Here is a 27,934-nt window from a genome sequence, read left to right as displayed (position 1 = left end):
TCCTCGTCAACACTGGTTCGCTAAAGGCCTCAATATATGGGTCAATACTTTCTTTAGTACTTTCTTGACATGCCCTACAAAGCACATCTTGCTTTCCGACTATTGGATGATCAGCTTGCAATGTCCTAACCAAACTAGGGATCACAAAGTGATTTCTGTTAATATCTCTATCAGATAGTTGTTCATAAGAAACTATTCATGTACATAATTTATATATACGTAGTTATTTTACCAACCGAACAAGATTTAAGACTACTTTGTTTATTTTTATCAAAATAAATTATTTTAAGAAGCTGCTCCCACACTTTCACAGCATTTAGGGGGAGTCAGGGGGGACTTTATAAAGTTTTGGCGAATACAAGCACCCAAATATTAAATCACTAACGATTGCACAAAAAGAATTCTCACTTACCAACGTCACAGCTCTTAATAGTACCATTCGTAACTATAAATTACTTTGTAGAAGCTCTTTGAATCTCAATAACTCTAATAGCCTGATTTATAATCATTGCGTGCTAGTAATTTCTTGGGAATTCATAAGAATATGCTATAAGAAGTAAGATATAAATAATCCTCATGCAACTGTAGATTCATTGCATAATCGCGTGAAAATATTTGCACAATTTTGCTGTAACAAATTGGTAAGTTAGTATTTAGTATTACGTGATCATCATTACATAAAGATATGTGAAATTTGTTTCTAGTATCGCCTGTTATTACACATAAACATAAGTTCCAAAGACCTATGATTCATTTTATCAATCATCATCATCATTAATTTAAGAGCCACGCTCTTGTTGGTATAGCAATTTTCATTCTTGTCTATTCAGAGCCAATTCCTTATAATCCACGACGTTCGCCTTCTCTTCAATCTGCTCCATGTAAGCTTTTTGTACGGGACTGTAAACCGCACGCTATGTTCTATGGGATGCTGGTTCTAAATAAAAACAACTATTTAAGATTCATTTCTGTACAGTTGTGTCTGTACCTAAGCTATGTTGTGTAAGGTCCTATTGCGACCTTCCTAAAAATAAACCTCGAGTTGCGAGGTGTGCGAATTGTGTGTGTTTTCGACGCCGTCTCGCCCTAGTCATATACGATTTTACGGTTCGCAACTAGTGGGCCTTGCGCGCATTAAGACGAGACGGCGCCGCGAATGAGGTGAGTGTAATTTATTGGAACAAAAATAATAATATCACATACAATCGTTATCACAATATTTTCTTAACTATACTTATTTAACTATCTATATCTTTATTTCAAAATCTAAGTTATTTACAATAATTTGTTAAACTATGAGATCGTTCTGGGCGTCGTCCGGCACATTCCTCCCGCCGTATGTTGACGGCGCTGGAGTCTACGTCGACATACTCCTTCTTCTGTTGTGCGGGCGGCGTCCCTCTACTCCTTCTTCAAGCTCCCATGTGCATGGAGGGTGGCATTTGCGAGCCTCTGCTCCGAATTTCTTGTGGTAGTAGCAGATTGTCGCGTCGGAAGTGAAGTAGTCCCGAGAATATGGAGAGCCTCGAAGTTGGCTCGCTCTCAGGTAGATGATCTCCCTCTCCAATTGTTCTATTTTCCGTTGGAGATCGCGTAGAAAATTCGTCGATTCTGTTTGCGTCGCGCGGGAGCGGACGCGAGGGCCGAGGTAGCTGCGCGGCGGCGGGGGGGCGGAGCAAATTCGGACGGCCTCTTCTGTTGTTTTCTTGGCCGCTTCGATTGTTTTCCCCAGCGTCTTCATGTTTTGCTCCACCACTCGCGCCGCCTCTTCGAAGGTTGTATCAGGCTCCATGCTGTGATTGGTTGAAGCGGTTACTTGTTGAGCGGAGATGTTACTCGTGCCGTGGCTGAGCGAGTTGTGTGGCGGCTCGGCGCCATTTTTTTCTTATATAGAGAATTATTGGTTCGCGATTGGTGGGGGTTGCGGGGAGTAGAGAACCAATAATTTCTTGACGGGTCTTCTAAGTGTCCCCCCCTTCGTCTTGACATCGACGACTCGTACTATGTTGTCCGTTCCAGGGTAGGTAGCGGTGATTATTCCGCGGGGCCATACGTTTCGTGGTAGCGTGTTGTCGGTAATGAGCACGACGTCACCCATTTTTACTGTTCCTTCGCCGTGTGGCTCCCGCCGGTTTTGGAGCTCGGGGAGGTACTCTCGCATCCAACGAGTCCAGAATAGGTCGGCGAGTCGTTGAGAGGCTCTCCACTGGGTTCTGTTGGATAAGTCGCTGTCATCGAAAGTGCCCGGCGGGCCCTCGCGGGCAGTGCCGCCGAGCAAAAAATGGTTCGGAGTGAGTGCTTCTGGGTCCGCGGGGTCCACGGAGACGTGTGTGAGTGGACGGCTGTTGACCGTGTATTCCACTTCGGCGAGTAAGGTGTGTAGGACCTCTTCGGACGGGCTCGTTCGTTCTAGTACGGTGTATAGAGCCGTTTTCACACTCCGCACGAGACGTTCCCATGCTCCGCCCATGAAGGGGGCGGCGGGGGGTATGAAACGCCAGCTGATTTTTCTGTGTGTGGCTTCTTCTTCTGTCGCTCTGTCTATAGTTTTGCGAAGCTCCTTGTCGGCGCCTTGTAGATTCGTCCCATTGTCGGACCAAATTTCTGTAGGGCACCCACGGCGCGCGATCATGCGTCGTAGTGCCATAATCGCTGAATCTGTCGTTAGTGAGGCGGCGATTTCTAGGTGTACGGCGCGTGTTGTGAGGCACGTGAACAGTGCGACGTACCTCTTTTGTGTCCCTCTGCCCACTGTGACCGTGAGGGGGCCGAAGTAATCAAGCCCAGTGTATGTGAAAGGGCGTTGATGGTGCGCTAGTCGGGTCGGCGGGTGGTTACCCGTCGGTGGTCGCGGTGGTGTCGACCGTCGTATGCGGCAGGGCAGACATCTATGTATGAGCATGCGTGCGATTGGACGCAAGCGTAGGATCCAATAGTACTGGCGGCATTCGTTGATCGTAGCTTCGACGCTCGCGTGATGTAGGCGTCGATGTATGTACTCCACGTATAGTTTTGTTACGTGGTTGTCGCCGTCGATGACCGCCGGCGCTCGTGTCTGTGGTGTTATGTCCGTCGCCGCGTTTATACGTGATTTAAGTTGAATCACGCCGTTGACTAGTTCGACCGCGATAGGACGTAGTCGGCTCGAATGGGGTATGTTGCCCCCTTTCTGCAGAGTGTCTATTTCGCTCTTGAACGACTGTTGTTGACTGGCGCGCACTAGGAGGGCTTCGGCCTCCTTGCTATATCGGGCATCTAGTGGGAGGAATTTTCTGTAGCTGTCGTCCCTCTGTTTTGTAGGCCGGGGCGTGGCGGTTCTATATTTTCGCCCCCATGTGCTGTCTGTTTCTCTGACTTTCGCCGTACGTTTGTAGTTGACTTTCTCGTCAGCGCTGCGGCGGCATAGAGCTATAAACTGAAGGACGCGAGCGGTGGCTCGCAGTAGGCGTTCCCATTTCGAAAATCTATTACTGTCCGGGAGCGCTGTTGTTAGTGTCGTTGTGGTGACACTTCTGTGTGTTGTATAGTGCAGTCTCTCTTCGCCGGTGTTTTCTATATGTGGTGGCTTCTCCGCAGGCCACGTAGTTGGGTCGTCACGTAAGAATTCCGGGCCTCTGAACCATCTGTGTTGTACATCGAAGTCACTTGGTACATCGCGGGTCGCGTCGTCGGCGACGTTGAGTTTAGTTGGAACCCAACGCCACTCGTTTAGCTTGCTGACCTCCTCTATTGCCGCGATTCGATGTGCGACATACGGTTTGTACGAGCGAGCGCCCGTTTTTAGCCAGGTGAGTATTGTGCGGCTATCGGACCAATACGTGACTGACGATGGTTTTCGATCGTGTTCTTCTATTACAGTCGCGGCCATACGACTGCCCATGACGGCCGCTTGTAGTTCGAGGCGTGGGATTGACGTGACTTTGAGCGGTGCGACTTTGGCCTTCCCCAAGACCAGTGATGTAGTCACGTGTCCCTCCGGCGACTGTATGCGCCAGTATAACGCGGCGGCGAAGGCTGTTTCACTAGCGTCGACGAAAACATGTAGTTGCATGTTACTAGCGTCGCTGTAATGTAAGTGACATCTGGGTATCGCGACGTGGGTTAGCTTCTTGAGATGTTCTATCCACTCCGTCCATTGTGCGGCGAGGTCAGTGTCGATCGGCTGGTCCCATTCGATGTTTCTTCTCCATACTTCTTGAAGGAGTTGTTTCGCCTTAGATGTGACAGGCGAAGCGAGACCGAGAGGGTCGAACAATGACATGACTATTTTGAGCGCCTCACGCTTGGTGGGTTGTTTTCTGTTTAGCACGTCTTGTGGCAGACGTGCTAGGTCGAGGTTGAAGGCTAACTCGTCGCTGTACGGCTTCCAGATGAGACCTAGTATCCGTTCGGTCTTCGTGTTTTCGTCGAGTGAGACTGACTGAGTTGTCGTCGATGGCTCCGAGAGTGCTGTGAGAACCTCCTGCGAGTTTGAGGTCCATTGTCGTAGCTCGTAGTGTGCTTCGCTGTGTATCTCGCGTACTCTGTTCGACGTAGCTACGGCCTGTTCTATTGTCTCGAAGCTCTGTAGATAGTCATCGACGTAGTGATTGCGGACTATTGCGTCGTACGCGTCCGGGTCTGTGACTTTGTACCGCTCGGCGTTGCTATTCTTTATGTAGATTGCTGTCGCAGGTGATGACTTTGCTCCGAAGATGAGTGATGTCATGCGATACTCTCGGGGAGTCGTGTCGCCTCTATTGTCGCCTCGCCAGAGGTAGCGGAGGGCGTCCCGATCTTGTTCACGTATCTTGACTTGCATGAACATTTCCTTGATGTCGGCGGACACGGCGTACTTGTGCTGGCGGAGGCGCATGAGTACCCCCGGTAGAGACTGTAGTAAGTCGGGACCGGTGAGCAGGTAGTCGTTGAGTGATACACCTTGCGTTTTAGCTGCGGCATCGTGTACGACGCGTACTTTTCCCGGTTTCATTGCGTTGAGAACGGGGAAATGAGGTAAGTACCAAGTTCTATTGGCTGTTTTGGTACTCGGAGCGGGCTCGGCATAGCCCTTTTCTATAAGCGCTTCCATCTGTTCGTTGTATTTCTGTTTAAGTAGTGGATCTTTATCTATCTTTTTTTCTGTAGACAGTAGGCGGTTGTACGCGTTATTGTAGTTGTCGGGCATAGACGCGTTGTCTGTGTGCCACAGTAGCGACGTTATGTAACGACCGTCGTCGCTACGTGTAGTGCGTTCGGCGAGTATGTTGAGCGCACGCTGTTCGGGGTCGCTTTGTGGCCTTTTCTGTTCTATAGCGAGAGACTCGATGGCGAAGTACTGACGAAGTTGTTCGTCCATACTATCTTCGGGTGTGGGTGCGGTAATGTAGTTGATTCGATGTCCTATAGTGCGCGTGTGTGCGCCGTGTAGCACCCAGCCGAGAGGGGTGAGGGAGGCGACCGGTTGATGCCGCGCCCCTCTTCTTGTTTCGGTGGCGAGGAGTAGCTCCCAGTTGTCCTGTCCTATTAGTATCTTCGGTGTCGCCTCGTAGACTAGTTGTAGAGCGATGTCGGACAAGTGGTGGCACTCGGTGAGGTCGTCGTTTTCGATGCGTTGCGGTGAGAGCTGTAGGTTTTCTATCGTCCGGGCATGCGTGTCGAAGGTGTTAGTCGCCCCGTGTAGCGTGAGTGTTACACGCTGTGATTTCCTGACTCCTATGTCGGTTGAGAGGGCTTCTATGCGTAGCGGGTCGCTCGGTCCCTTTATGCCGACTTGGTTGGTGATATCGGCGTCGACTAGGGTGACTGTGGACCCGTCGTCGAGTAAGGCGAAGGTGTCGACATCGCCTTGTGGACCGGAGACTTTGACAGGGAGGATTTTTAAGAAGGTGTGAGTTCTTCTCGTCGTCCATGCCGTGCTGACTGTTTCTGTTTTCTCTTCGGGGACCTCTCTTTTCAGGAAATGTAGCATAGGGTGATGAGTGCGGTTGCACTGGTTGGTGTTGCATGTTCGGGCTTTGCACTCATGTTTGAGAGTGCGTCGAGTGAGGCATCGAAAACATAGTGACTTGTTTTTTGCCATTTCCCATCGTTTGTCTGTGTTCGCGTCGGTGAATTGTTGACATTTTACCGCCGTGTGTCCCGTCTTGTCGCATACGGGGCACGCTGTCTTATCCTTTTCCGTCGTGGAGTAAGTACGCTGTTGTGTCTGTTTTCGAATTTGGACGGCGCCGGGTGCTGTCCGCTGTGTTTGTGATGAAGCTGTGTCGCGCTCTGGTTGCGCGTACGGTCCACAGCGTTCAGCCTCGCGTTCGAGGAACCTTGCGAGTTTCAGTAGGTCGGCGTCGTCTTCTGATTGCTCAGCCGCGAAGTCGTACCATCTATAGCGTATTGTCGGTGTCAGTTTGTCTATAGTGAGCTTAGTTATCTCGGGGTTATACAGGTACTGTTGTTTTCGGAGGGCGCGTAGTGTGGCCACAATGTTGTTTACCCTCGTCGCAAATACGCATACTTCTTTGGCTGAGTCGCTGAGGCGCGGTAGAGCTCGGAGGCGGTCGAGCTCGGTGTGAGCTATAGCGTCGGGGCGGCCGAATCGAAGCTGTAGTGTCTTCATTACGTCGGTGGGGTTCGCGTTGTACATGAGAAGACTTTCAACCGTTTCTTTCGCCATTCCCTTCAGGCTCTTCCGCAGGCGTACTAAGTTCTCCTGGTCGGAGTAGGATGGAGCTGTCGCTGTGTAGGCTGCGTAGAAAGACAGCCATTCTGTGTGAGATCCACTGTATGTTGGAAGCTCGAAGGTGCTGCGCGGTGTGGGACACGCTGATCGCGCAGCTAACGTGATCGCTTGTGCTAACTGTGTAATTTCTATCGATGGTTGTTTGGCGATCACATGTTCTCCCGCCGTGACGGGAGTTGAGATGCATCCACCTTGTGTAGTGGGTGCCGCTATGCTGTGTTTTGCCCCCTTGTTTATAGGTGTCGCGTGACTGTGTTGAGTTTGCGACGGTTTTTCTTCTACTGTGGTTCTGTATTCACCCGTTATAGTTAAGGGTGCTATGTTGGTGGGCAGCGGGGGGGCCAGCGTTGAGTGCTGGTCCACCCACGTCTTTGTGCGTGTGCGTACGTCGCTCACACTTGCTATCTCTATGTCTGTGTCGTCGTCGGATTCTTCGGCTAACGTAGCGATGCGTGCTGCTGCCAGTTCGACTTCTTTTTTCAGGAGTTCCTCTTTTGCTTTAAGTAAGGCTAGGCGTCGTTTCTTTGAAGCTGTAGAGTGTGGCGCTGATGGGGCTCTGACCACCGATCCAGGTCGTAACGTCTCGTTCTGTACGCTATCTTCTGTGTTGGATTCCCCCGTAGTCCTATCTGTATCGTCTGTTGTGCCCGTCGTCGTCGTTGTGGTGCCCGAGCTGGTCCCAGTGGTAGTAGATGTTTCGGTACTACCACCACCAGGCTGTTCTGTAACCAGCGGGGCTGCTGTATCTATTCTATCTGTGACGGCGGCGGCCGCGACTGCGGGAGTTGCTGTGTTGGTGACCGGTGGGTCTTCTGTTGATGGCCGTTCCATCTCTGTCGACTTCATACTCCTGGTTTTCATACTGTGTCGTGTCTGGCTGTTGTCCAGACACTCCTGTATCCCGGCTGTTACCCGGGATTTAACTATACCCGGCTGTTATCCGAGTTGTACTATAGGTTTTCCGACTGTTGTTCGGAACTATGTTTTCGATATCCGACTGTTATTCGGAATCTTCTATGTTCTATCCGGCTGTAATCCGGCTCGAAGGACCAATGTACGGGACTGTAAACCGCACGCTATGTTCTATGGGATGCTGGTTCTAAATAAAAACAACTATTTAAGATTCATTTCTGTACAGTTGTGTCTGTACCTAAGCTATGTTGTGTAAGGTCCTATTGCGACCTTCCTAAAAATAAACCTCGAGTTGCGAGGTGTGCGAATTGTGTGTGTTTTCGACGCCGTCTCGCCCTAGTCATATACGATTTTACGGTTCGCAACTAGTGGGCCTTGCGCGCATTAAGACGAGACGGCGCCGCGAATGAGGTGAGTGTAATTTATTGGAACAAAAATAATAATATCACATACAATCGTTATCACAATATTTTCTTAACTATACTTATTTAACTATCTATATCTTTATTTCAAAATCTAAGTTATTTACAATAATTTGTTAAACTATGAGATCGTTCTGGGCGTCGTCCGGCACACTTTTCTTGGTTTTTCTTTCTCTCTTTCCTTCTAGATATTCCCGTTCATTATGTTTTTAATAAATTTGTCGTTTTTTATTAAGTGTCCATTGGCCTTGTCTTTTCTATAAGACTTTGGATTAGAGATTTCTTTCAATATTTCTCTTTTTTCTCTTACCCTTTCTTTCTAGCACTTCCTCATAAGTAATACTCTAGCCATAGAGGCGGCCAATCAGCTCGCGAATTTTGTACCGGGTGAGAGCCCTCAGCGCTCCCCATTTGTCCGACCAAGTAGTTAATGCCATCTGCGATAAATCTACAATATGTCAGAATCTGACAGCCTCCGTGGTCTAGTGGTTAGAGCGTTAGGCTCACGATCTGGAGGTCCGGGTTCGATTCCCGATGGGGACATTGTCGAAATCACTTTGTGAGACTGTCCTTTGTTTGGTAAGGACTTTTCAGGCTTGAATCACCTGATTGTCCGAAAAAGTAAGATGATTCCGTGCTTCGGAGGGCACGTTAAGCCGTTGGTCCCGGCTATTAGCCGTAAAAACTCCTCCACCAACCCGCATTGGGGCAGCGTGGTGGAGTATGCTCCTTACCCCCTCCGGTTGATTGAGGGGAGGCCTGTGCCCAGCAGTGGGACGTAAATAGGCTGTTTATGTAAGTCAGAATCTACAAAAATTAGAATTCGACTTTATGACTTTCAATTCATGTTTGGATCATAAATAAATCGATATCACATGGTTTCCAGGATTAGTACCCGATTAATGGCAATAGACTCGTCCTCTATTACATGGGACTTAAACAATAAACATAGCCGGCGAGGAGTGTGTGTTTGTAGCATATAGCTCTGCCTAGCATTTGCAAAATACAGGCGTGAAGCTAATCATGTTATGAGTTGTTTTAAGTTTACGCGGTTATTACCTATCATAATTAAAACACATAATAACGGGTTCTTACCGCGTTTAAATGGGGATATCGGGAGTCTCATATCCCCATTTAAACGCGGTAAGAACCCGTTATTATGTGTTTTAATTATGTTATGAGTTCTAAGAACTCGACACAATAATTCATCATTCCAGGAAAAAACTTAACTTCAATACGCATTCAAAACCACGAATGATATCACTATTCAAATATTAAGTACAGTATCATCATCATCATCAGCCCATTAACGTCCCCACTGCTGGGGCACGGGCCTTCCCTATGGATGGATAGGGAGATCGGGCCTTTAACCATCACGCGGGCCCAGTGCGGATTGATGGTTATTAACGACTGCTAACCAACAGCTTAACGTGTCTTCCGAAGCACGGAGGAGCTCGAGATGAAAACTTTTTTTTTATGGTCACCCATCCTATGACCGGCCTTTGCGAAAGTTGCTTAACTTCAACAATCGCAGACCGAGCGCGTTTACCGCTGCGCCACCGAGCTCCACAAGTAATACTCTAGCCATAGAGGCGGTAAGTACAGTATAAATAGTAAGAAATAATAAAAAAATTGTGGGAATTTCCGACCCTACTTAAATATTTGTATAGTCTGTTTAGTATTCATAAGTAATTGATCAATTTGACGTTGAAAGGGGGACTTAAGACTGCCCCTTTCTTAGAGACTCAGTCTTTGTTGAGAACCATTCATGCATAATAAAAATGGCTATTGAGCTTCAATTATTTGTAGACAAAATAGTAAAATTGATAAATGTATGAGGTGCTGAGTTATGGGAATAAACTGGTAGCCATTATTTGTTACATACATACACATCAAAAAAAAAATTTCATCTCGAGCTCCTCCGTGCTTCGGAAGGCACGTTAAGTCGTTAGTCCCGGCTGCGTTAGCAGTCGTTAATAACCGTCAATCCGCACTGGGCCCGCGTGATGGTTTAAGGCCCGATCTCCCTACCCATCCATGGGGAAGGCCCGTGCCCCAGCAGTGGGGACGTTAATGGGCTGATGATGATGATGATGATGATGACATAAATAAATAAATAAAATAAAAATGTTATACACACAGCTCAGTGCTGATCCGTGTACTAATACCATTGTTTAATTGTTCTTTCAACGGCCTCCGTGGTCCAGTGATTTGAGCGTTGGGCTCACGATCTGGAAGTCCCGGGTTCAAATCCCGATGGGGACAATTCACAAAAATCACTTTGTGATCCCTAGTTTGGTCAGGACACTACAGGCTTATCACCTGATTGTCCAAAAGTAAAATGATCCGTGCTTCGGAAGGTACGTTAAGCAGCTGGTCCCGGTTACTATTTACCGATGTAAGTATGTAGTCGTTACATGAGCCATGTCAGGGGCTTTTGGCGGCTCAGTAATAACCCTGACACCAGGGTTGATGAGGTTGGTATTCCACCTCACAACCCACACGATAAGAAGAAAATCACCTGGTGTTTAAAAATCTAGAACAACTTACAATTTAACCTGATTTAAATTCACATGACGCGTAATATGTACCTACCTATACTACCATTATGATTTGAATTCACGCCGCATACAAAACTGAAGGACAATAAAATCGGCTTGAGCAAGAAATCACCATATCCCATACTTATTGAATGGTTGTAATAATATATCCCATGGGGCATATTCTATGGTCCCGTCGTTCCCTCGTTGAATCTCTTAATTTACACGTCTCCTGAGAATCGAAACGAATTGGTTTGAATCATTCTTAATTAAAATATAAAATAACTACATTGCTTTTTATCAAAAATATTTTGTTATTTTTTTAATTCAAAGCTTTAGATTGAAATTGATTTGAATGGATTATTCCATTTAAAAAGTCGACATAACTTTAGTCATATCATAACCAGTGAATTCACATCTCGCTATTGGGCGCACAGAAGAAAAAGAAACCTAATTAATTTAAGAAAAAAATATGAAAGTTAAAAAATGAATAAAAAATATATTTAAGTTCTACTTAAGTAAATGATACGAACTACAGTAGGTATTAGAAAGAAAGGTTAAAACATACACATAGCCAAGTTAATAACTATAACCCAGTTGGGTTAGTCAGAGGTACCTCATCGACTACAAACCTCATCGAACTTTCTGTTAGACCAACGTGATAGGTGGTGAGCCGTATCGCCGTCTAATGGTCGAGCCAACTGTGTTAGTGAAAACTGCTCTTGAGACAAATTGATAACTCACTGATGCAAGTATAAAGGTTCCTTCTTGTTTGTGTCTTGCCTCACTCGTGTCTACCATCAGAATGGATGTTCCAATTTCCCAAAACCCTACAGGGAGTATTTTCTTCCCGCCTCCGTCACATTTTACGTTTTTATATTTGCGCGGGAATGTAACTCACCAATCGCGTGCTACCTCCGCAGTTAATATTCCTACAGATGGCGCCACTGTTAATCATAGACTAAATACCGCAGAATAATTACTAAATACCATTGTTAGAGCATAGATTAATAACTGATAACTTGACAAGTGTTGCAAAATATGTTTTATTTGTTTAAAATCATGACACAAGTCCGGTACCGGCGTTCGAACCGGCTCTCCCCGATTAAGAAGCAGGCCGGCGTACCACATCATCAATGGTTATTCGTCCAATTACTTCAGATTGGTTGAGTTCCCGTAAACCAAGTGGTTTGATAGTAACGTAGGAAGTAACTGAGTCATCATCAGCCGTATGACGCCCACTGCTGGGCACAGGCCTCCCCCAAGGATCTCCACGACGATCGGTCCTGCGCTGCCCGCATCCAGCGGCGTCCCGCTGGGTAGGCCGCTACAAAGTGGACCGACACTCTGGAGAAGTAACTGAGTAATCCCAACCATTTTTTTCCCAACCAATTTGGAAAGTTTAGTCTAATAAGTATTTAGTCTAACTTTCCAGTTACTTCCTACGTTACTATTAAACCACTTGGTTTACGGGAACTCAACCAATCTGACTAAATACTTATTTAGTCTAACTTCTAACTTTTCTAGTCTAATTTAGTCTTGCTTTACAAGTCAAAAATAAACTTGCTTTACAAGTCAGTCGATTACATAAGATTACTAAATCTTTTAAGGGGCAATGTATACGTTTTTACAATAAGATTCCCATTGACATTCAGAATTTGCCTTTCAACTGCTTTAAGACAGTAGTTAAACAAAAACTTTACAAAAAAGGTTATTATAAAGTTAGTGATTATTTAGAAGATATGAATGCATGGGATTAACTGTCTGAGAACTGATATTAGGCAGCTAAATTACTCAATTGTATATCAATATTTTATGTTTATTTTTATTTTTTTTAAAGGACGTCTAGGGCCCTGTGCCGAGGTTTTTCTTGCAGCTTCTTTTCCCCGGCTATACAGGTTGTGAGAAGCTGCAGTAGTTTTAGGCGGATGAGACGTTCGTTATGTAAAAATTGACGATTCAAAGTGTAACTATGTTACCTACTGAATAAAGATATTTTTGAATTTGAATTTGAGTCTAACTAAATAAGGATTTAGTCTAACTTTCCAGTTACTTCATACGTCAATCAATTAATTTACACATACATAAATACAACTAACGTGTCGTGTGTGTCGTGTGTAACGTGTCGTGTACGTGTCTTATAGGGAAGTCAAGGAATTGGCCTTTGATAGACTGGAATGGAAAATGCTACACCGACAAGAGCGTGGCTCTTAAATTGATGATGATGACATAAATACAAACCTAAAGATAGTACTTCAGAGTAACAAAGTACATTAAATAAATACCTATTAATATTCATAAAGAAACGCTATAAATGAGTCATAGCGCACGTTTCATCGACTCCTACGCAGTTTTTTTTATGATATTAATATATTTTGCTGTTGAAATGTTGAAGGATTCGACTTTGGCACCTGTCAACACTAATGACAGTTCACATACGTTAAGAACTTTCGTGAAAAGCAGAATTTTAAGGTCAATGAATAATTCTTGACCTGGAATCCTTCTTTAAACTCTTTATTCAACACATTAATAAGTACATAAATATGACAGAAAAATATAGGTACAAAGGGTGGACTTATCTCTAAAAGAGATCTCTTCCAGCCAACCCCGCATGGTGTGAGAGGTCAATAAAACTGGGAAAGCGCAAAATGAACAAATAAAAGAAACGTATATACATATAATATAATATATACATATAATATATATAAACACAAGTATAAATATACTACATATTAATATCATATACTATACTAATATACGTAATATATACATATATAAGGCATTGTGTGATAGATAATGCTCTTTTAATTTAGCTCTTCTTTCTGTGCTGATGAAATGATTCGATTTCTCTATCAGTTGTTATTGAAGTACTATACATCTCTGCCTACCCCCTCAGGGATATAGGTGTGATGCTATGTTATGTTGTTAATTACCATTACAGCCATCTTTGTAATTAGCTTCTGTAATACCCGAGTCTGAAATCATGTGTGATCCTAATAATTTTCCTTTGTTAGGTTTTGTAGTCCTGCAGAGACAATGGCAAGTATATTGTTAACTTATAAGTAATTGTCATCATCATCATCACCAGCCCATTAAAGTCCCCACTGCTGGGGCACGGACCTTCCCTATGGATGGATAGGGAGATCGGGCCTTAAACCATCACGCGGGCCCAGTGCGGATTGACGGTTATTAACGACTACTAACGCAGCCGGGACCAACGACTTAACGTGCCTTCCGAAGCACGGAGGAGTTTGAGGTGAAAACTATTTTTAATGGTCACCCATCCTATGACCGGCCTTTGCGAAAGTTGCTTAACTTCAACAACCGCAGACCGAGCGCGTTTACCGCTGCGCCACCGAGCTCCTCCCTCCCTCCTAAGTAATTGTATTTATTACTAAAAGATAACCTAAAAATACTAAAAAAGCATAAAACAACTAAACATAAACTAAATCCACCACTAACTGTAAATAAATACAAACAATTAACACTGCGTCATCACTAATTTAAGAGTCACGTTCTAGTCGGTGTAGTATTCTCCATGCTTCTTTTTTGGGGATAAATAGAACAGTAGTTTCCCTCTTGCCTTCCGTCCCGCAGTACTCTGTCTGATGTGCGGGGGTTGGCGCCCAGAGTAGTCTATTTCAAAGCCGTACTAGGACTCCTGTCTTCTGCCACTGAATTGTACTGACAGTTACGTGCCCTCTGTCAGGTTCCAGGTTACAGTCCCTGTGATTTGCCCCTTCCGTCCATTTCATTAACATTACGTTCTAACATAGGATAAGGAATATTACTACGTATAGATCGGCAACTCTCCGCTCCCCACCTGCGTCTGTGTAAGGTTTACCTCACCCCCCCCCCCCCTCGAACATACAGTTTAGACTTGAATCGTATGGCGTCAGACGTCACACACACAGATGCGCGTGTACGATAAAGTCAATGTGTAGAATAGGTTGTTTCTATGAAGTGTCCGGGGTGTGGTACTAATAACTATTACCTAATCTGTGCTAGGTACTTTGAAATTCAACTACACTTACAGATTTCAATATAGTAAGCTCGAATAAAAAAATAACATTCGCTCTTTTTAAACGTTTAGTATCGAAGGTGACCGCACTAGACACCTTGACTACATTTTTACTACTCGTAAAACTGAGTCTTCATAGTCAACCTTGGACATTCCGGCACAAAAAATGTGACGCCCACGCAACGCAAGCCCGAACACGAAGGCACAACTCACGACTAGTAGGTAGTAAGTGGTCAGGTGTGTGACGCTGTACTAACATTAAAGAGTACAATACCACAGGATAAGGAATATTATAATAAGTAGTTAAATTACGATGAGAACTGAACGGATTTTACAAATATTTTTTTATTTATTTAAAAGGTGCACACAACAGGTGTCAATCAGGGAATCAGAAAATAAAAGGTTTCAGATGTGGGTAATAACTAAATTGAAAACCAAAACTTTATTATTGCTTGATATTTGGATCACATTATGTATAGAATAATGATGCTATCTATTGTTTCTCTTTATTTTTATCAGAATAATAATATGTAGAAGATGTAATTGTGCCTGGGTGTAACAAACGTCATAATTTATACCCAGAAACAAAGATAAAAGATGCATATAACCATTAAATTAGAAGGTAAAACGAAGGGAGACCTGTACAGCGCCATCTATATTGTTTTTGAGAAACGTAGCCTGGACAGTCCCTTATTATGCCAATCGTTGAACCCGTTGAGAACGTAGAAGTATTTGTTTAAATGTGTGTGGATTGATTATGCCACTTCGCATATAACTCAGTAATAGGTATTACCTTCGTAATTACAAAGGTTACAAACACGTCCGACGATAAGAGATAGATCGATGAATATAAAATTAATTAAAAAGTAAAGAATTAATATTTTTTATAACCTTCTTTTTTAAAGGTATTTTTAAGTTGCAATTGTCAACAGTATTTAAATGTTGACACTAGACGAGAGAGATCTTATTTTAATGGCCGTACAGTGAAGTATGGTCGGATTAGATATAATTACTAAACTTATTAACTATGTGCGTGCTCAGTGTTGAAGGACTATAACAGAACATTCAAGTCCTGAGTGAATCAGGAGCTTGTAATATTAAATCCATCCTGTAAAAGTAGTGACTCATATAATAAGAGTCAGTTTAAGGTGGTCCCTCAACTCATAATCCAACATTTTGTTTAACACTTTCAAGGACAGAACGTCTAAAGACGTTCCGATTCCAAGGTATCATACTATCTATTATGAACTATCAATGACCCATGGTCTCTGCCCGTGAAAGGGTTAAACAAAGTTTTTATTAAAGAAAACTTATTTCGTTATCGTCTACTGAAAGCGTGTGTACAAACAAAAAGGGATATTCCGGATTTTCTTAACAGCTGTAGCGATTTCAGTCGCTTGTTCAAAGTTCAACTACAACTGCAAGACTGTTTTAAAAACATTGCAACCAGCTCTGCAGCTCATAACAAGTTCTCTCGTTACGAATGTAAGAAATCTGATAGTCACTGGGCGGTTGGTCTTACTAATATTACGTCACGGATTCTGTTGTTTGGCGGGCTACACTGCTGGCGGAAAGCGATTAGAGAAGTAGAATATCATTTCATATAATTCAAACAAAGCTTTTAAATAAAGGCTTAGATACCGTACATAACTCATAATCTCCCTAGCATTATCCCGTTTTACACAGGGTCCGCTTACCTAACCTGAAGATTTGATAGGTCCTGTTTTTTTACATAAGCGACTGCCTGTCTAACATTCCAACCCGCAAAGAGAAAACCAGTCCAATACAGGTTAGGTCACATACCTCCGAAAATGCATTTCTCGGGAATGGGGGTTTCCTCACGATGTTTTCCTTCACCGCTGAGCACGTGATCATTTATGATCCAAACATGACTTCGAAAACAAATTCGACAATCATTGGTTTATTCCTGCGCTAGATTCAAACCTGCGAACTCAAAGTGAGAGGCAAGCGTTCTACCAACTGGGCTGCCACGGGTTCATACCTTACTTATGTAAGGTAGGAATATAGCGATTTGTATTTTAAAATGTTTGTATGATCGACGAATATAACGTCTCAGTTTGATATGGGTGTTGTTTGTGGGTGTTTGTTGCGTTGTTGTTGGGGTGCTTATCGAGCCTTCAAAACGCCTATCGCTGACAGTTGGATAGACCTTCCGAACAATAAGTGTATGACTATTTATCACTGTGAATAACAATACTAGTGATGTGCCGGATCGTTAAAAATGTATATCCGCGGATACGGATCTGAATACGGATATTTAGTGTAAAGATCCGCGGATACGGCACGGATACGGATCTTTATTTTCTTAAAAAAAAAAAGATTAAAGTTTTAGTTATTTCATTGTTATAAAAGTTATATTTTATCTTGCTTTCATTATAAAGATCTATCTATCTAAATTTTTGCAATATAAAGGTGCCAAATATTTGATTTTAAGAAATAAAAACAATCTGAGTGGAATTTTATAGTTTTTTATTTAATAATTGTACTTAATCACCTGAAAAAGATCCGTAAAAGATCCGCGTGAAAAGTAACGGATACGGATTTTTCTTTTATCTCGGATATCCGCGGATACGGATACGGATATTCGGAACATCACTAAACAATACGTAACAGGGAGTTGGTTGTCTTATGATTACTAAAACACATAATACCGGGTTCTTACCGCGTTAAAATCAGGGATATGAGACTCCCGAAACTCCCGGTATTTCAACACTGTTGCAAGTGCCATGATCCTCTCCACTCCAATTTCGTCAGTCATCCCGTGATCAAGGCACTTGCAAATTAAAATATCGGGAGTCTCATATCCCTGGTTTTAACGCGATCAGAACCCGGTATTACTTTATATGTGTTTTAATTGCGATAATAACCGCGTAAACTTCAAACAATGTCTTACGATTTTCCCGCGATAAGCTTAACTTATATAAAACTTGAAATAAGAAAAAAAGTCTGTTGAGGTTTTTGGCAAAACATTTGTTACGTTTTTAATGATAGCGCATATACTCCGGCGATTCAAAAATGAATCGTATATTGAACTAAATTAAGTACACTTTCCAAACGCTGCGTATCCTGCAATCAATAATTTTCTACGTATAAGTTTCTCAAAATCAATTAGGAAAGTCTAAACATAATTACAATAATTACTATCGAATACCAGTCTATCGCTTGAAGTGTATATTGCTTGAAGTGACACTTGTATCTTTATTGGGGTGCCCAGAGCATCAGGGGCCTTAGCCAAGTTCCAAACGATGTCGAAAAGTGACAGTGAGAATTATAGAATATTAGATTAGCACAAGGTGATTATTAATCCCATACATTTAGTTTTTAACTTGGCTAACCCTTCATAATATATCATGAATATAACTCTAATATTATATCCGGTTGAAATTGATTGTCTTACCCATCACACAAACCACAGATACATTACAGTAGGTACTTATTATTTTTATATGCACTTAAAGGAAAATCACACTCGTTTTCGCTTCACCGCAGTCGGGTGAAAATAGACATTCCGACTTCAACATTCAAACCGGCACTAAACTCTTCACAGGACATCGATATAAATTACTACGGCTAAAACATACTGTAGAAGAGCGATGTAACAACAACCCATGCGTGTAAATATATATACTTATAACAGCTATACATGATGTTCATGATACGGTAGGCACCGTGAAAAATTCCACTTGATATTAACTCAGGATCAGAATCATCTTCCAAAGTTTTCGTTACGGTGTCATATACACCCGTTCGTATCCGTACGAATTACGTACGAATTTGTACAGGGTTTTTAAATGACATCATAACGAATACTGATACACAACGATTACTGATAATATGTAGAATTTTCTTTCGGAAAATTCATGAAAATTTTAGTTTTTTATTTGTTTTCAGGTTCACACTTTCGCGTCGGAAAATTCTACTTAATATCAACTCAGAATCATAGTCTGAATCATCCTTTAAAGTTTTCATTACTTTATCACTAACATGCTGTATAATAGTGTAGTGCGTGTCCTATCTCGTTGCGGAAGTATGGAGTATGTACCTGAGCTAACAAATAGCCTGGGACCAACCTTGTGAGCTCATAAAGTGCTATTAAAACAATTGAGCCGCTACTTTTGTGTCTAAAGTGCAGAAAAACTGTCTTCTTCTCTCGTGTGGGTTGTGAGGTGGATTACCAACCTCATCAACCCTGGTGTCAGGGTTAATATTGCCCTCCGAAGCACGGATCGTCTTACTTTCGGACAATCAGGTGATCAGTCTGTAATTTGTCCTAACCAAACTAGAGATCACAAAGTATGTTTTGTGTTATGTCCCTGCCGGGATTCGAACCCGGGACCTCCGAATCGTGAGCCTAACGCTCAACCACTGGGCCATGGAGGCCACGGAAGAGAAAAAATGTGGAAAATTATCGTACGCACGAATACTATTCTTAACATTAAGTTTAGATATAAAACTAAGGGGCAGAAGGCAAGCGGGAAACCACTGCCCTACTTTTCCCTAAAAAGTAGCATGGAGAACGCTACACCGACAAGAGCGTGGCTCTTAAATTAGTGATGATGATGATAAAACTAAGAGTGGTATTAATACACTAATCTCAACTGAGACAGCCCTCAAGATCATACTCAAGTCCCTGTTTTTATATAAGAACTGCCACATTTTTCTTTTTTTTTTTTTTTTATTTATTTCAAAAATTAAGTACAAACAGTGATTAAACTAACTAGCATCGTTAAACCATGGTTTGTGTCGATGCTAGGTATCTACGATGTCCGTCTTACATTATACATAGATAAGTAGGTAACAAAAACTTGTGGGTAAGCAAAAGGTAAACAAACATTTTGTGCAGTTCGTGTCTCGGCTACGCATCGCAGAGCGCAAGCAAGTGATATTGAAATGATCTAAGGGCAGTCTCGAGACTGAGGTTAGATTATTAAAACCACCCTAAAAATATATAGGTATATAAAAAGAGACTTGAAATTAAGTCGTCTGCCTATCCCTTTAGGGACACAGACGTGATAAAAAGAAAGAAAAAAAAATGTAGTATTGTCACTTGCTTTGTACGTTTTATTCGTAAATGTTTTCTAATCCATAGGATACTTTTGTCGGGCCCAAACCATAATGCAGTGCCTATACGTACATAATACGATTAAGTACTTATATTCCGCATAATATCTGTTGTAGCCAAAAACCAGCGCTGGGTGCCATATAATGCTCCATATTATTAAGAACAAAAAGTTAATACCATCCGAGGCAAATCTCAAAAACAAAACTAAACATGGTTTTTGTTTTTATAGCACTTAGGGAAACTCACAAAGAGAATCGAAAAAAAAATTGACTCGGACGGGACGGCTCTTGTCAATATCCTCCTGTCCATGCGAAATTCTTTCGATTTATGTATCGTCATGAATATTACTTTACAACATTGAGTACTAATAAATTAAACATGGTTTAAAAATTGTACACAATAGATACTGCCTACTTGTTCAACTGTCCCATAGAACATCTGCGTAATCGGAAATCTGTCCTGGGACAACAGGATCGGTGAAGTTCTTCAGCTTCACCCCCATATTGTCAAAGTTCACCTACACCTGGTTGAACTCACCTGGACTGACTGAATGATAGAATGACCTTGCGGCCAATAAAATGCTAATGAAACAATTATCAGCTCTGGCAATGATGCTCAAAGTGGCGTCTGACACGCGATCGCACGAGGGAAAGGAGTTTTAGAACCATAAAGTCACCTTATAAGCGTCTTTAAAAAAAACACTTTCTGATGTGATTTTTGTTAAGAAAACTCGTATGATTCCTCTGTGTGTTTTTAAGGTACATTTTTTGTTGTCGGGTTATTAACTCTGCATCGTCAGGAAGAAAAACGGTGTAACTTTTTAAGTAATTCATACATAAACTCGTGCACGCCCTCTATCCATTTAGTTTTGGGCATTTAGTAAGTCTCTTATTAGTACGTATTGTATTACTAGCCAAATTGAACTTTACTGAACATTAACTAAATTGCCTGCATCCCAATATAATAAACTAAACTGTTCTAAACCTTTCTTAAGGGTATCCTTTAAGTGTTGTGAACAGACGTGCGGGTCTAAAACAATTGATAAATGTGGAGGAAGCAAGAAAAGTCAGGATCGAAGCAAATAGAATTGCATTGTCTCTGCTTACACCACTGGGAATTTAACTTTAATGCGATGTCCGAGTGAGATACATTTTGTTGGTGCCGCCACCACAGTGCCCTAGTGAGTTCTGGCCCTTAAGACAAACGACGACGTATTTTAAAACACAACCGAATGACATTGAAAAATCCTCGTCAATAGTATTCTATAATTTGATAGACTTCACGTGAACGAGTCTACATACATGTGCTTTGAACAGGCAACAGACATCGACTAATCCTGTTTATAATACAAAACACATCTTACATGTAGGCGTGACCGTATTCTATTCTAATTTTGATTGTTTCGCTTATACAAAGAGTCGATTGTCCTAGATTTAAAATTGTAATAGGATTCCTAGACATTATAGGCTTGTAGAAACATGTAGGTACTTATTAATAGTGTGCGTGTGTATCGGACCGGGGGACCATGCTCATGGATGGCTCAGGCAGTCTGATGAGAGTGGAAGAAGCGAAGATGGTGTGTGGTTAGTGGAATTCCGTGGTGTCTATATGTACAGTCATGAGCAATATAATGTACCCACTTTAGGACTCTGTCGCACTAACATATTTGACATTTAGTGAGACTTACAGTTCAATTTGTCAAAAAAGTTAATGTGGCATGGTACCAAAGTGTATACATATTAATGCTCGTGACCGTATGTGGAATGAGTGAGCCTAAAAGGAGTTAAAAAGACGACATTGCTTTTTGACATTTATTTTGTTGGAATTGCGCACTTTCTTTTGTACGCGCAAATGTAAAATATTGTGTTTATAGCTAATTCTTTTAGTGTGGCCTTTTTAATACCTGTATCCTCCTGATTTTTTAAAAATACTAGTCATTTAATAAAAGTTCTAAAACAATTGTAAAATGAAATTTGAAATTTGATTTTTTTTTTATTGTTTGTTGAAATTTAGTTCTGTGCAATAAAGTATATTTGATTTGATTTGATGAAATAAAGTTGATCATTTTAATGTGACTGAAGTAGTTTTGCTCTGCTAATTTGTTTGCATTTTATGCATATCTGTACGATTGGGTTTGCTCAATTTAACAGTCTATGACTTTTTAACGTTTTTTATCCAGGGGCACACAGTCAAGCGATAATATATAATAGTAATATTTATTAATAAGATAAAGATATTTAATTTTGACACGATCACTATAATATATCGCTCACCAAGAGATGTCGTTAGTCAAACTAGACGTCAATTTATGAAAGTTGTTGGATGATGCTCCCATAGATAGTACTGAATAAATTAATCTCCTTGGTTTTCATTAGATCTCACAACTTTTCATGGCGGAAGAACTGCGTTGCGAGTCTTGCATATTTTTTGTACTTACATTAAATGTTTTTTGTTGGAATTCACAACGCAAACTTCTAAAAAATCCGCCATTTTGTATCTATCCCCTCTCTTTACTTCTCACTCTTTCTATCGCTCTCTGATTCATTCACTCTCCAATCTATCCTTTGTCTATGCATCCCTTCTATACTCTATACCTTCTGTACTACTCACGGACACTCGTCTACTTCTCACACATCTCAACTCACCTATCGCTCACTCTGCCACATAGCCGTACATACATACATAAACTCACGCCTATTTCCCACCGGGGTAAGCAGAGACTATAGAATTCCATTTGCTTCGATCCTGACACACTTCTCTTGCTTCCTCCACATTCATCAATCGCTTCATACACGCACGCCGGTTCAGAGTAGATCGTATTAAATCTTTTCTAAGGACATCTCCAATTTGATCAATGTAAGTCATTCTCGGCCTTCCTCTGCCAGCCCTACCATCAACTTTCGCTTTATATACCGCGCCACATAGCAGTATATAATCTACGTAATTATAAGTAATAATATTATTCGCTACTCTATTTAGTTAAAGATGAGTTCCTTGTCACTTCCTCATCCAAATTAATATGATTTCATTACCATATCTACTACACGTCTCATACATATTAATTTAATTGCTACTCCATTCCTGTATTCTTAAGGCATGTTCGATCATTAAAATGTAATACATACATGTACTCATAGACATACATTATGTAGAAAGCAAACTCTAGATCATTCCTATTAAATGTTTAAATAATTTTCCAATGTTTAGATCTAGATATTATTAGTCCTTAAAATATACTATGGCACGTTGTACCCATTCCGATAAAGAAGGCAAATAACGTACACGCGTTTAAAGTCACGTTCGGTTTACGTTGGTCAATAACCTTTAAACTAGAAAAAAAAAATCTATCACCTGCCATTACCTAAAGCTTTTTATAACGTTATTTTATTGATTAATGATTAAAGTTGAGTGATAAAGTGTACGTTGTCAGGCGAATGGTGACCAGAAATTACCAACTAGTTGATATACCATCAGGTTAATGGTAGATCCCATTAACGAGTTAACGGGATTGAATATGTGTTATTATGAACAGGATCTTCCTTGGAAAAGAACCCATGCAAGAAGAGAGACATGGTATTAATTAACAGATATTATCGTTCAAGAAGATTTAGGTGTCGTGTATAAAAAATGACCTCCAAACTCCAATCCGCAGTATGGTCTAGTATGCCCTATACCATACTACCTCCGGTTGATTGAGGGAAGGCTTGCGCCCAGCAGTGAGCCGTACATAAGCTTATGTTATGTGTACAATAATATAGTTATTATAGGCGATTGGTTGCTAAACTGCCACTATATATATGTACTAAAATACTACTTCTACGACTTCAGCGATGAACAAGCCGACCGATTGCGAGTGATTAATACACTACTCAACAAAAAAAACCTAATGGAGAGTGGTTGCAACAGTGGAAGAAATTAGGAAAAACTTACAGTCTCGCCAATGATAATCCAATATTGTTTTCACTTCACAAACACTCACAATCGTCGGGGATGCATTCCATTAAGTTTTATCTTTATTATCAGTTTAGTAAAGAAAATTGAAGCCGAAGCCTAAACCGAAGTGATAATAAGTGTAGTTAGTGATACTAAGTGACATTCACCATTGAATTTATCACAGTTATCACGGTTAGGGTATAAAGTTATGCTACCGGTATGAAATTACGGTAATGAGTAATAAGATAATAAAATTATCCAATAGGAAATCAGTACCGTAATTTTATACCTGTAGCGTAACCTCATACCACCTCATTTCGAGGTATAACAATACCTTAACAGTATTCAAGCCCTGGTAATTATGTACACTGGTCGAAAACACAACCGATGTAGATCACGATAGAATGAGGATTGCAAAGTTTTCACATTAACCACTGAAATGGCAGTAATAAATTATGAACAATTTTATAACTCGAATATCCGGTCAAAGATTATGTGATTCTAATACGAATTTAAGTACCTATCAATAAAAGGACACCCTTTTGGCTTTGGCTAAAGGAACCCCTTTGGCTTTCTGAATCTCTCTCTTTATTTAAGAGCTGCGCTCTTGTCGGTAGAGTAATCGCCATTCCTGTCTTCTTCCTGCCAAATACATCACCTCCTGATACGACACGACCTGCACCTTCTCTTTTATTTGTTTCATAAATGTCTACCCCTTTCTCTTTTTCCTTCAATTTTTTCTTCTATGATGTTTTTTTTTATAAACGAATCGTGTCGTATCAGGTGGCCAATCACATTTCCTCTGCGATTCTTTATAGTCTTTATTATGGTTCTTTTCTCTTCTACTCTTTCCGGCACTTTTTCATTTGACACCATTTCAGTCCAGCTTATACTCTCCATCCTTCGCCAACACCGCATCTCAAACGCTACAACATCAATAAAAAGTACCTACGCTGGGTTTTTTTTAACTAACGTCTTCCTGGCTTACTTGAATGTATGTGCGATGAAACTTAATTCTGTGATAGAACAAGGACTACTAATGATAGTCAGTGTGGTCCTGTAACGCAGTGCTTCCCAAACTGGGAGCGCCAGTTCGAACTCCGGTACCAGATTTGCACCAATCAGTTAATAATTTATTCAGTTTACTAACACAGTTGGCTCGATCATTATAGACGGCGATACGACTCACCACTTATCACGTTGGTCTAACAAAGAGCTCGGTGAGGCGTGGGTACTTTGTTCACCTTGCGATGGATGTACCTCTGACTACCCCAGTTAGGATATAATCGTGAGCTTATGTTATGTTAAAGATAGGCTTCTATCTTGTGGGTTGTGAGGTGGATTACCAACCCCATCAACCCTGGTGTCATGGTTATTATTGAGCCGCCATAAGCCCCCACTAATGAAACGACTACGTACTTACATCAGTAAGTAGTAACCGGGACCAACGGCTTAATGTACCTTCCGAAGCACGGGTCATCAGCTTGTAATGTCCTAGCCAAGCCAGGGATCACAAAGTGATTTTTGTGATTTGTCCCCACCGGGATTCGAACCCGGGACCTCCGGATCGTGAGCCCAACGCTCAACCTCAAGACCACGGAGACCGTTAAAGATAGTTATTTATCATTAATGGTTTACCGGCATCGATTTACCCAATCATCATTGTTGTGCTAATTAAATTACGTCAGAGTTCGATGCACAATGCTTTAATTTGTTTATGCAAATTTGATAACCTACATTTTGGTGTGTCACTGACATTTCAATAGCCTGTAGGCAGTCTGTATGTATTTAAATCCAATTTATATTTAATACATACATATTTATAGGATCATATATGACATGGTACTTTTCGTAATCCAGCACAGGCCTAAACCAATTATTGTCGAATTTGTTTTTGAATTCAAATTTGGAACATAAATGATTATATCGTGTTCAGCGGTGAAGGAAAACATCGTGAGGAAATCTGAAGAATTTTCTTTATAGGAAAGGATTTATAATATTTTTTATTGTTTGTAAGTTCTCTAGACCTTCGAGTAGTGGCAAAAAGGTGTAGAGTTCATTTAGCTTAGTTTATCTATGTCAAAAATAATAATTTCGATCACTGAATGGCATGGCTACACCTACGCCATCTATTGTCGCCGAGCTAGGGTTCCAACACCCTTAAAAAGTTTTTACAACAAGAACATTTCCACTTTGGGAACATTCCCGGGAAAGGCACGTCACTATCCCGGGCATATCATAGAAGCCTACCTAATAAATAATCTAAATAATAAAAGGAGAAACTGACTGACTGACATATCAACGTACAGCCTAAACGGCTAACACGGCGGCGGGTAGGCACTTGAAATTTGGAAGGGACGTAGCTTAGTTACAGTAGAGGTGCACTAAGAAAGGAATTCCCGAAATTTCCACGGGAAGGGGAATTAGCGGGAAAATCCTTTTGTATGAAAAATCTAAACCGCTTAAGTTAGACGCTTGAAATTTGGCATGCAGGTGCCTAAGTAAACTTAAAGTTTAGTTACAACAGGATATTGCAAAATTCCCACGGGAACGGGAGTTAGCGGGAAAAAACATTTGTATGAAAAAATCTAAACCGCGCAAGATGGCCACGCGGACGAAGTCGCGGGCAAAAGCTAGTCGTAATATAAATCATAAATCACTATAACGACGCTATAACGAAGAACAAGCTATAACGAAGAAGCAATTCAACTGCAAGTGCATAAAAGAATAAAAGGATTTTAAGTTACTAGTTAAGCTCCCAACAGAGCGTTACCTAGCTAAGTACCTAGTTAACCTAAATAACATTACGATAGGGAAATTACCTAGGTACATGTTTAGTTAAATTATACATAGGTAGGTACTTCATGTTAGTAGCGATAATGTGGTTAGAAACACGAAATTACTGCTTGTAAAGGGTTATTTACCTCCACTTAGGACCTCTGCCATGTATCGGCTGGATCACTACACAGATGCCCAGGTTCAATTCCCACTCCTATATCTTGCAGACAACTTTTTTAAAGGTAGGTAACCAATAACTAAGTTTCTATCTTGACAGATCGAACTCCAAATCCTATCCTGTGATTGAGTACAATTTCAATAAATTGACTGGAGTTATTAGTTTTAACCAATCACAGGAAAGGAGTTCTACCTGTCAAAATAGAAACTGACCGAGACACAAACTCGTCAGGTTGTAAGGAAGTTGACCTACTTACATCCAATGTTATGACTGAGTGTATGTAGGTACGTTTCTTTATCTCTGCATCGCGTAGAAACCATTAGATGGATTTAGATGGAATTTTTACTATAACACAAGTCAGCATAACCCTTTTGCTTCGCCGGAGTCCGGGAAAAAGATAAATAACTAACCGCATTCTATTCACTTTTTTTCTTTACTCCTTTTTTTTAAGAAAAAGGCAGATACTTATCTACCTAACGTAAAACATAGCGTTTGTACAGTAGATAGGTATATATGCGTAATCTATAATAATAAAACAATGATAAGAACGGCCTTCGTGGTCCAGTGGTTGAGCGTTGCTCACGATCCGGAGGCCGCGGGTTCGAATCCTTGTGGAGACATATCACAAAAATCACTTTGTGATCCCTAGTTTGGTTAGGACATTACAGGCTGACCATCTGATTGTCCGAAAGTAAGATGATCCGTGCTTCGGAAGGCACGTTAAGCCGTTGGTCCTGGTTGCTATTTAAGTAGTCGTGAGCCATGTCAGGGGCTTTTGGCGGCTCAAAACTAACCCTGACGTTACTTAACGTTGAAGAGGCTGATATTCCACTCCACAACCCACACGATAAAAACAAAAAGAATGATAAGAACTATTCACAGATGTTTATTAATAAAGACGGAACCTAAGTAGATTCGTGATTCAAATTATTCGCCGTAAACAATAGTGAGCCGACGTGTGTAAGAGTAGACTGTTTGTTTACTAACACGGAACTCATGCAGCGTCTCGTTATGAGCAAACACTCACCATCATCATAGAAGTATGCATGCTCCTCTGTTCCCAAGTCCCAACAGTGGGACTCGAACCCCGGTCCTCCAGGCTTACATCATACGCGCCAAAATAACCCGTCGAAAACTCACGTCAATCAACACACAAGGTTACACTAACCAACACTATAATTAAAACAATGGTTCAGTAATTAAACTCCAATTAAAGTTTAATCCGTAGGGATAACTCCTAAACGAACACCAAAGGAAATTAATCAAGATGTCACAACGAAAACAAAGCACGATAAAGTTTATAAATACGTAATTTTTGAACGAAAACCGAAACACATGCGCCACCTCTGGCT

General features: G+C 41.5%; 2 protein-coding genes across 2 annotated transcripts in view; both read right to left on the bottom strand.

Annotated features, from left to right (window-relative positions):
* Positions 1-27,934, bottom strand: part of LOC126372433 (uncharacterized) — a 199,549-nt gene extending 171,615 nt beyond the window's left edge. Inside the window, exon 1 of the mRNA XM_050018182.1 lies at positions 27,610-27,934. The gene's annotated coding sequence lies outside the window, so the exon portion shown is untranslated. The remainder of the gene's footprint in view (positions 1-27,609) is intronic.
* Positions 1,898-7,546, bottom strand: LOC126372649 (uncharacterized). Its single transcript, XM_050018498.1, has one exon. It carries the CDS (start codon positions 7,544-7,546, stop codon positions 1,898-1,900), a length of 5,649 nt encoding a protein of 1,882 aa, XP_049874455.1.

Source organism: Pectinophora gossypiella, chromosome 14, assembly GCF_024362695.1.
Source record: "Pectinophora gossypiella chromosome 14, ilPecGoss1.1, whole genome shotgun sequence".
In the NCBI taxonomy this organism is placed as follows: Eukaryota; Metazoa; Arthropoda; class Insecta; order Lepidoptera; family Gelechiidae; genus Pectinophora; species Pectinophora gossypiella.
Note: the sequence above shows the minus strand (reverse complement) of the source record. Positions and strands in the feature narration are given on the sequence as shown.